Raw genomic sequence first — 9,878 nt, 5'->3', positions numbered from 1 at the left:
ATGAAAGCAAACAGAGCAGTTGTTGTGGCCGTTGCATCTGCTGCTACAGGTACTGTGATTCTGGCGGGAATATGTTTCTGGTTTTTCTATAGATTCATGATGGCTCGGCACCGCAGAAAGAATATGTTGGGGTCAAGTTTTCGTCGAGAAAATTCTGGTTCGGTGACTCTCCAAGAGTTCAGGGGAGTTGGTGTGAAAGGGGTTATTGTGGATGATAATGGGTTGGATTTTATTTACTTGAGACGGTTCGATAATGGACAGGTTACGAGCTGTTTTTCAAAGATATGGGTGAATCCCATGGAAGAAGAAGAAGAAGAGGAGAAGAGGGTAGATGGTAGAGGAGAGAAGCCAACAAGTGTTCCTAAGCACATTCAAGAAGCCCCATTACTTCAACATCAAACCAATTTGGACTTTGCAAAAGAAGAAAAGGCTTTAGAGGAGTCACCTTCGCGTGTCAAGAATGTTCTTCCCCAGCCACCGCCACCACCACCACCACCACCTCCGCCACCACCTCCACCCCCAACGCCACCTCTTTCTCCGCCAAAAAGAATTGCCAAACCTCCAGCAATGCCAGGGAGAACAAAGCCTTCCGCTCCACCTCCTCTGCCCCTGTCCTTGAAGCCACCTGGAGAAAAAGGAAGCAACCATGGTAAAGAACAAGCTTCAACAGAAGGAAACGCAACACAAAACTGTGAAATCCAGATCAAACTGAAGCCACTGCATTGGGATAAGGTTATTACTAATGCTGATCATTCATTGGTATGGAATGACATTAACAGTGGATCTTTCCGGTATGTGCTTATTTCAATAAAGATTTATCAATCCTTTTTGATCATTCGCGTGGAAAACAAACAGTTGTTTTAGTATATTATTTCTTAACTTCTATGCCTATATATCAGATTTGATGATAAACTTATGGAAGCTCTCTTTGGGTACAATGGCACTGATTCTCAGAAATCCCCTCAAGGAACAAGCTCAGGTGGTGCAAAGCCTCCACCTTCTAAAATCTTCATTCTTGATCCTCGGAAATCACAAAATACAGCAATTGTAATCAAGTCTCTTGCAATCTCACGCGAAGAAATCCTTGATGCCCTACATGAAGGAAAAGGACTCTGTGCTGATACCCTTGAGAAACTCACCAAGATTTGCCCGACAGAAGAAGAAACAGTGAAAATACTCCAATTCCATGGCGACCCATCCAAGCTTGCTGATGCCGAGTCTTTTCTCTACCACATCTTGAAAGCAGTCCCCTCTGCTTTTACCCGCTTCAATGCCATGCTGTTCAGGTCCAACTACGATCCAGAGATTCTTGGCCTCAAGGAGACTTTGCAAACGCTTGAACTGGCCTGTAAAGAATTAAAAAGCCGTGGAATTTTCTTGAAGCTTCTGGAAGCCATTCTCAAGGCTGGTAACCGAATGAATGCAGGGACTGCTAGAGGAAATGCTCAAGGGTTCAACCTTAACTCCCTCAGGAAACTTTCCTATGTGAAGAGCAATGATGGGAAGATAACTCTACTTCACTTTGTTATTGAGCAAGTGATTCGATCAGAGGGTGAGCGTTGCTGTACCAATCAGAAAATTACGGTTAGTGGACATGACCAAACGGGCAACAACACAGATGAACAGAACTCAAGTAGAGACTGGGAGTACCTGGCACTAGGACTGCCAGCATTGAAAAGTCTGAGCACTGAATTCTTGAATGTAAAGAAAGCTGCAGCCATTGACTACAATACTTTCATGACTACATTTTCCACCATAGAAGTCCGGGTCAATGACATCTGCGAGCTTCTGACACACTGCAGAGATGGCGAAAGAACAGAATTCATGCAGGTGATGAAACAGTTTGTGGAGGAAAGCAACGAGGAGCTTAAAGTTGTGAGAGAAGAACAAAGAAGAGTAATGGAGCTGGTGAAGAGAACAACAGAATATTACCAAGCAGGATCTTCAAAGGATAAAGAAATGCAATCGCCACTTCAACTGTTTATTATTGTGAAGGACTTTCTGGAAACGGTTGATACTGTTTGTGTTGATATCACTAAGAAATTGCAGAGGAAGAAGGTGGCGGGCGCTGAATCTTCCCCACCATTGTCTCCTAGACTGGGAACCCCCATGATGTTCAAAAACTTGGATGCATTTTTCACACCAAAAAATCAAGGAACATTATCCTGTGAATCAGATGATGACTTCAGATGAACAATCATGCTCATGTAGAATTTGATTAAGATAGTGGAAATAGAAAGTCTGTGTAGTTCTGACTTCCAATCATTGTAAGTTGATATAATAAATTCAAATTTTGAACATCACCCCATGCAAAATTTTGAACACTATTCTTTGGCTGAAGTGTGCATTGAGCAAAGAAAGCTCAAGCTCCTTATCTAAGGACTAAGGCATCACCTGTTGGTTCAACCCTCTCATTTAATATCATCTGTGACATGGATCCAAGTTTTCTGACCTAAGCTAAAACTTTACTTTTATCATAAACCTTCCACCTTAGTACTAACAATTACTGAATCTATGTATGAGCTGAATTCTCAGCTGTCCCACCCAATAGAGGTGCCTACAATTCAGCAAGAAAATTAGTCACTGTGTCCGACGGTGAAACCCTGGGTACACCCCCCCCAAAAAAAAAAAAAAAAAAAAAAAAAAAAACAGTTCTATTGGGTGTGGCACACAAAGGAGCAGTTGAACACAAATCGCTGGGTAGTCCTTGTCCAGTTTAAATTAAAGGGCAGGCATAGTTAAACTTGGGGAGTCAGGGTTGATATAGGATTCATATAAAAGGCAGTTATGCCATAAGGAGAAGACATTCTTCTGATACCAAGCCACTGCCTGTGTGGATCAAATATTCAAATGCAATAGAATACCCACAAGTGGGATTAAAATTGGCATCCCTATGCAAGGGAATGGTGTCAAGACATAATTGCCATTGAATGAAACTCTTACTATGTTATTAAAAAATAAATAAATAAATAAAACAGCCGATCAAGCAAATCTGACTACATAAAACTGAAGAATTCCTTTTAAGATACAGATCATCATGAATATTAAGGAAAGGGAGAATGGAAGCGAATCTAGAAATGAGAGATAAACAAGTAGGAATAACGGTTAGGGAATCAAATACAGTAGCAATGTAAAGCCCTTTCTGTGCATGCAAGCCGAAAAAATAATGATATTTTACACTAGAAGTGTTCAAATTTTGGCCATACAGCCACAAAGATGAATTTCTATGGTCTACTCAGAATTTTTTTTTTTTAAAAAAAATCAAAACAAGAAAAAAAAATATTAAGGTCACTAGTTTAGTGTTACAAATCATCAGTGTTGTTTTAGGGTGGTGGTTGCCAATTTATAGACATAAAAGAAATCAAGCAATATTATAAAGATGATGGTTGCACAATAAGTTGACTAGGTGTGTTTCTTGTATGTCCCCCACAAATCTGTTCACTTTTCTATATATAAGATTCTTTTTTTTCTTGGTACTTCATTGAAGCCACACAATGTACTTCATGCCCAAAAGCAAGCAAAAAACACAATAATTGTTAATGCAGTGTCATCTTCTTTTATATATTTCATTTTAAGGTGAAAGGGAAGTATATATGTACACGGGCAAAACATAGACTATAGTTAAAACAATTTTAACATCCATTATCTATGAAATTAGATCCAAGAGAAATTATAAAATACAAAACAATCAACCACCTTAATAATTGATTCAAAATTTGATAGTCAGGCAACAAAGTGCCAAGGGCAACAAGGGCAATTTCCTTGTAATCAAATTCAATGTACTCAATTTCTATACCTCCTTACCTCTAATTCACATAAGAGTTTACTATATCTGCACAGGCACCCCAAATATGAACCAACAAGAATAATTCCCTCTAAGCTTTCAGAATCGTGTTCCTATATCAACATTTAATACTAGTATGAAAGTGTCAAGAGTCTAAAACAAGTAAGAACGACTCAGCTACAGAGAAAAAGATATCCAACATACATATTCACGGAGAAGACTCTTCTTTAGGACTTCTATATCATGCTAAAAGAACGAGCCAATTGAGATTTAAGGCTGCCTCCATCCACAACTGCCTCTCCCTCGATAGGGTTACGGTCATACTGTTTCCTGCAACCAGGACAGCGCCCATCCTCCTCAAGAATCCTCTTGTGACAGAAGAGGCAGAGTTTAAACCCGCATGAACAAGGGATAAAACTTGTATCTGTCAAATCCAAATCTTCAATGCATATTGGACAAGAAGTGGGTACTGATAAATTCTTTTGAAGCCATACTGACCCTCCAGAAATATGCCGATCTGAATTCAATGGGAAGCTATACTGTTTGGGCAAACTGGGAAGATTGTGAGGGCGAAATGCATCATCAGCCCTCCATGCTTGGTAATTCACATGATGTCTGGGTGTCAATCCACCACTCTTTTCAACATTCGAAACTAGCTGGCCCGAGAACTCTGTCTGAGATATTGATTGCACAACATTATAATTTTCCGGTGCTGTTGAATCCAGACTAGGGTTATGCTGCTCCTGCTTCTCATCTGTGGCAGCCAAAGCATCAGCAACAGCCTCCCAATCATCCAAGCACCCATCATCCCCTTCCTCATCTTCACTCATGCTCCCTGAACAACACCCTCCGCCACCACTGCTGCTGCTGCTACTCCGGCTGCTGCTTCCAGTGAAGTTAGTCCCGGAATCATTTCCTCCCATGATGCTACTGGTATAGCTAGTGGGGCTGTTAGCAGGTGAATCCAAGTCGCTGCAATCGCGCACCAATCCATCATTATATTCCCCCACCCTAGTCTTTAACTCTAACTTCCCGATTGATTGGACCCTCTCATTCACAACTTCCACCCTACTACCATGAGTCTCCCCACCACCATTCAGCTCCTCTTTAGGACCTTTGTTCTTCACTATAGAAAGACCCGATCACAAAAAGAAAGGAAAAGGAACTCAATTAAAATAAAAATAAACACCAAACAGATACAAAACCAATGAATTAACAATAATTGAAACTATATAACACAATAACTAATTTCTTAATGCCTGAAAATATAATAGAAACTTGTATACATTCAAATGAAGAAGAAAGATTCTTGACAAACCTTGAGATAGCCACTGCTCGCGACGAGCATCAAGCTTGCTCTGCTTCAATTTTGCCAAACGATTACTCTGAAATTTTTCAAAAAGAAAAATGTACGGTTTACAAAAAAAAAAAAAAAAAAAAAAAAAAAAAAAAAAAAAAACAAGAATTGACTTAATCACATTGGAAATGTAAATAGACCAAAAATACGCACTAAATAACTATCAGCGTAGACAAAGAAATATAAACTACCCTCTTTTTCTTGGAAAAATCGTTGGGGCTAGCAGAAGCAATGGGGACCAAAGCATTGGCGATTGAATCGGAAAACATGGCTGCCACAACTGAGTCGACTCGGTGAATCGATGGAAAAACCCTAATTTGATCGGATTTAGAACTCAAAATATTGCGAGATAAAAACAATGCCCGATTTAGAGAGAGAGGTGGGGGATAACGGAACTGGCTCAAAAACGAAGCCTTTAACTAGGTGAGTATATATTGCGATTTTGCCCTTCGTTTTACCATATATTTACACCTGGCCCACCTGCTGATATTTTTTCCATGACAGCATGGAAATTTGGAAACGGAAGATAGAAAATAATATATGACCTTCCTATTAATAATTAGTAAAACTTTTATCAAGTGTCGTAATTATATTGATATAAGAATAGTCGTTCTTTATCTAGCTTGATTAGTGTGGGGCTTAGTATAGCGGTTCTTTTATCGCTAGATGTCATAACTAAATGCGACAGTGTAGTACAATGATTCTAGGGGCAATGCTCATAGAAATTGGGAGTATTATGTACAGTATTACTCAAGAAACTGTGAAATAGAAAATGAAAAATAACTATTTTAAAAAATATTGTTAAAATGATACATAGAAGAAATGTATAAATATAAAAAATTCAAAAAAATTGTCAAATAGGCCCTCGAATTTTAGCTGAAAAGTCAATTAGTCTCATCAACCTTTTAAAGGTGCAATTACACCCATCAACAATTCATTTTGATGCAATGAAGTTCAAAAATAGGTAAATGACATGCTATCACAGGTCATTAGGAATCCGACCACCCTCCAACAAAAACTTCAGGCAAAAAAGGTGACCCGCGACCGGTGGTCATGGAGAAAAACCAAGGTTGCCTTCTCCGGCGAGAAGGCGACCTTGGTTTGGGTCGCCTTCTCGCCGGAGAAGGCGACAGTCGGTCACTGGTCACTTTTTTTGCCTGAAATTTTTGTCGGAGGGTGGCCGGATTCCTAATGACATGTGATAGCATGTCACTTACCTATTTTTGGACTTCATTGCATCAAAATGAATTGTTGATGGATGTAATTTTGCACCTTTAAAAAGTTTAGGGGGCTAATTGATTTTTCAACTAAAGTTCGAGGGCTTATTTGACCATTTTTCCAAAAATCGGCTACATTTGTAAATATTTGTTCCTAAATATACATAAATATTAATTATCTATTATTTTAATGATTACGGTTATAACATTTAAAATCGTGAGTCTTTAATGCAAGAAACTTAATTGGTTCCTATTCAATTTTAGCCAGATTATAATTATCTATATTAAGATTTGTGTACAGACACGAACAAAAAATATAAAAACAAATAAAATGTAGAAAAATAAAGGAACCAGGCTGATACTCTTTGATTCGTGGAGTCTCTCCGTGGGTTAGAAAAGTGAAGACTTGCTGGAACGTTGATTCCAAGATTCTTACCAACTCAGGAGATGTGGAAGCTTGAGTGTGGTGTGATTGATTAGGTCATAGTTGTATGTAAAATAAATACAGTTGAGTGTAATCTTTTGTGTGCATCTAGTGGAGTTGGGTTTCACTTTTGAGTGACGCCGCAGACGTAGGAAGAAGTTGCTCTGAACTATATATGTAATCATATTGTGTGTCCATGTTTCCTTTATTTTTCTGCATTTTATTTGTTTTTATATTCTCTGTTTGTGTTTGTGCCTGACACAGGTCCTAATACAGACAACTAATATGGCTTAAATTGAGTAGGAATCAATTAAGTTTCTTGCATTTAAGGGTATTGTTATCTTTTCATAGTATGCGTGCCTTCTTCCTCACAAAGACGAGTATATATGCTGATAAAACCTAAATGAACGCTAAAATTCATATTTGCTATTCTCTCTTAACCTCTAAGAATTGTTATCCAACAAGGCAAAATATTTGTTCTTTCCTCCATCTTCAAGGAGGCGAGAATACACATATAGTGAGTTGATTACTATTCTAAATTGTTAATGTGACTAGCAATTGACTCTACAAGCATCTTGGACGAATGATAATTCGAGTGGAAGTTATTGGAAGTGTGCAAACTAAAATGTGAGTTTTTTTATTTTATTTTGTGTTATTGTTTTTAGTAAACAAAAATAAAGAAAGTTTTTTTTTTTTTAGAAATTTTGATTCAATTTTGGAATTGTATGTGAGGACTGGGGAAGAACTTTGTGGTTTTGCTAGATGGTATAATCCTCATATGTGCGCAAGGTCGAGGACAATTATTTTTGGGCTATTGAGTAGGGTCAATCGAAATGAATTGAAGAAGAGATTGCAAGGCTGAAAATGATGCTAAAAGCTTGTGCTAAGGTTGATGGCCAAAGTAGCAATACTGGATAGGGGAATGGTATTAGGATATAGTTGTATTGGTTTTAGCTATGCATTCAACAAGGTTCCTATGTTGATGTACCTAGGATAAACAAGGTTCCTGTATTGGCTGCTAGATAGTAGTGGTTATTGTAAATAGGGGTGAGCATCAGTCGGTTTCGGTCGATTTTCGGTTAATAACCGAAATAATCGAAAAATTCATGACCTTCGCATAACCGATCGAAATAACCGACGGACATTTCATAACCGAACCGATCGAAAACCGAAAATTTCGGTCGGTTTCGGTCGGTTATTTTTAACCGAACTTAATTACCTAACATGCTGAAATTTCTTTAAAAATTTAGTCTAAACTCAAAATTTTAAACACTAAAAACACATTACTAGTTAAAATAGTCGATCATATAAGAATTTCAAAATCATATACCCAAAGTTGCAATGTCCACACTCCAAAGTCCAAACATAATCTTAAAATTTAAAGTACAAAATAAAAGATAAACTGTAAATTTTAAACAGAATATAATTAACAAATTAAATTTGCATAGTGCATACATATATGTTTTGTAGTAATTAAACAGAATATAATATGTTATATATGTTTTAAACAAAATATAATATGTTTTTTTTTGGAAACAAATATAATATGTTTAGCTACATGCATGCGGCATACTCATATGTTTTGTAATTTTATATTTTATACTTTAAATTTATAGCGTAAATTAGTTTTGGGCTAGTAGATGACATAAAAGTAATGGGCTAAGTCAAAATGTGTGGGCTTCTTCTTCGGTTTTTCGATCGGTTAATTTGTTTTTGGTCCATAACCGATAACCGACCAAAAAATCGAAATGACCGAAATTTTTTTAAGGTAATAACCGATAACCGACCGAAAACCGAAATTTTCAGTCGGTTCGGTTATCGGTCATCGGTTTTTCGGTCGGTCTTCATTTTTTGCTCACCCCTAATTGTAAACTCTTTATGCAAATCGTTGTTAATGAAAGCACATATTAGCAATGTATATCAATCGTTGTTAATGAAAGCACATATTAGCAATGTATATCACCATCTAAATTGCAACATTTAAAAACCACAAACATTACCAAAGTAATAGCAATGAAATTAGACTTAAATGTGTAAAATGATTAGTTCAGTACTTATTTCCCAATTGTTTCTTCCCCAATATGTTTGCCTATGGTTTTCTTTTTCCTTTACCTATATGACTTGGTTTAATTTATTTGGTGGCATGACTTCTTTCTTTTTAGTCCACTATCACTTTTAACTCCATTAACCAATAAAAGACATCTTACAATTAACCTTTCACCTGCTCATTTGCCTCTTGCGTCACAAGCAGTTGTAAACATGACACATTGAAAATTCTAAGTCGAAACAAATAAGAAAATCCTCCAAAACAGCATCTATATGGTTGGAATCGTGAACAAGATCACAGGAAACTTAAGCCACGAATCAATGGCAGGCACTATGCTAAGGTCGTCGTGGCTCATGTCAAGGTCATAACTCATGTTGAGGCTCGTGCCAAAGCTGGCCGAGGCTTGTGCCAAGGCAATTGAATTACCTACAAGTAGTCAAACTCGAAATAATTGATAGAAGACAAAAATCTATAGTCATCAATAGCCATAAAAGGGAACAACAAATCAATAGCAAGAAAAGCAAAAAATAACAAACAAAAGAGAAATACAAAAAATAATAATAAAAAGAATATCAATGACAAAGCAGGGACCTCGGAAACAGTCCGCTCCGCTCAGAACTAGCAGTACTATCATTTACCTCTGCCATTAGGTAAAATTCAAGGCATACCTAATTGCATTGGCACCTCAAAACCCACAAAAATTAAAGACTATTGAGGATGCTCTAACTAAATGAATATGCATATTTTCTCCCAGATGCTCTATCGGGCCAAGGTGTTGGGGACCCTTGGGATTGGGGATTCAACATTTCGGGAAGAATATGCCTATTTTCTAGTGTTAGTCGTGACTGCTCTCAAAATTAACAAAATATTTTGACCGTTGGCACCTCAAAACCCACAAAAATTAAAGACTATTGAGGATGCTCTAATTAATGAATATACATATTTTTTCACTCTGTCGGATCGGAGTGTGGGCCTTGGGACTTGGAGATTCAACCTTTTGAAAAGAATATGCATATTTTCTAGTGTTACTTGGTGCTGGTCCTTAAAAA

At 37.4% G+C, this 9,878-nt stretch overlaps 2 protein-coding genes across 2 annotated transcripts; one reads left to right on the top strand and one right to left on the bottom strand.

Moving 5' to 3' along the window:
• Positions 1-2,306, top strand: LOC109191098 (formin-like protein 8). The gene is made up of 2 exons (XM_019341668.1): positions 1-791; positions 900-2,306. The coding sequence occupies exons 1-2, from the start codon at positions 1-3 to the stop codon at positions 2,191-2,193; spliced, it is 2,085 nt and encodes a 694-aa protein (XP_019197213.1). The 3' UTR covers positions 2,194-2,306.
• Positions 2,307-3,673: 1,367 nt separating this feature from the next.
• On the bottom strand, positions 3,674-5,552 carry LOC109191172. The gene is made up of 3 exons (XM_019341755.1): positions 5,333-5,552; positions 5,103-5,169; positions 3,674-4,910 (listed from the first exon to the last, which is right to left on the bottom strand). Exons 1-3 carry the CDS (start codon positions 5,408-5,410, stop codon positions 4,021-4,023), a joined length of 1,035 nt encoding a protein of 344 aa, XP_019197300.1. The 5' UTR covers positions 5,411-5,552; the 3' UTR covers positions 3,674-4,020.
• Between the last annotated feature and the right edge of the window lie 4,326 nt (positions 5,553-9,878).

This window comes from Ipomoea nil, unplaced genomic scaffold (genome assembly GCF_001879475.1).
Source record: "Ipomoea nil cultivar Tokyo-kokei standard unplaced genomic scaffold, Asagao_1.1 scaffold1617, whole genome shotgun sequence".
NCBI classification, from domain to species: domain Eukaryota; kingdom Viridiplantae; phylum Streptophyta; class Magnoliopsida; order Solanales; family Convolvulaceae; genus Ipomoea; species Ipomoea nil.
This window is presented reverse-complemented; position numbering and strand designations above follow the sequence as displayed.

Excerpts from the sequence above, each read along its gene's own strand:
- LOC109191098 (XM_019341668.1), top strand. The coding sequence starts at position 1 with ATGAAAGCAAACAGAGCAGTTGTTGTGGCCGTTGCATCTGCTGCTACA. Across the intron at positions 792-899 it reads ATTAACAGTGGATCTTTCCG|ATTTGATGATAAACTTATGG; the intron begins GTATGTGCTTAT and ends CCTATATATCAG.
- LOC109191172 (XM_019341755.1), bottom strand. The coding sequence starts at position 5,410 with ATGTTTTCCGATTCAATCGCCAATGCTTTGGTCCCCATTGCTTCTGCT. Across the intron at positions 5,170-5,332 it reads ATTTTTCCAAGAAAAAGAGG|AGTAATCGTTTGGCAAAATT; the intron begins GTAGTTTATATT and ends GAAAAATTTCAG. Across the intron at positions 4,911-5,102 it reads CGAGCAGTGGCTATCTCAAG|TGAAGAACAAAGGTCCTAAA; the intron begins GTTTGTCAAGAA and ends GTCTTTCTATAG.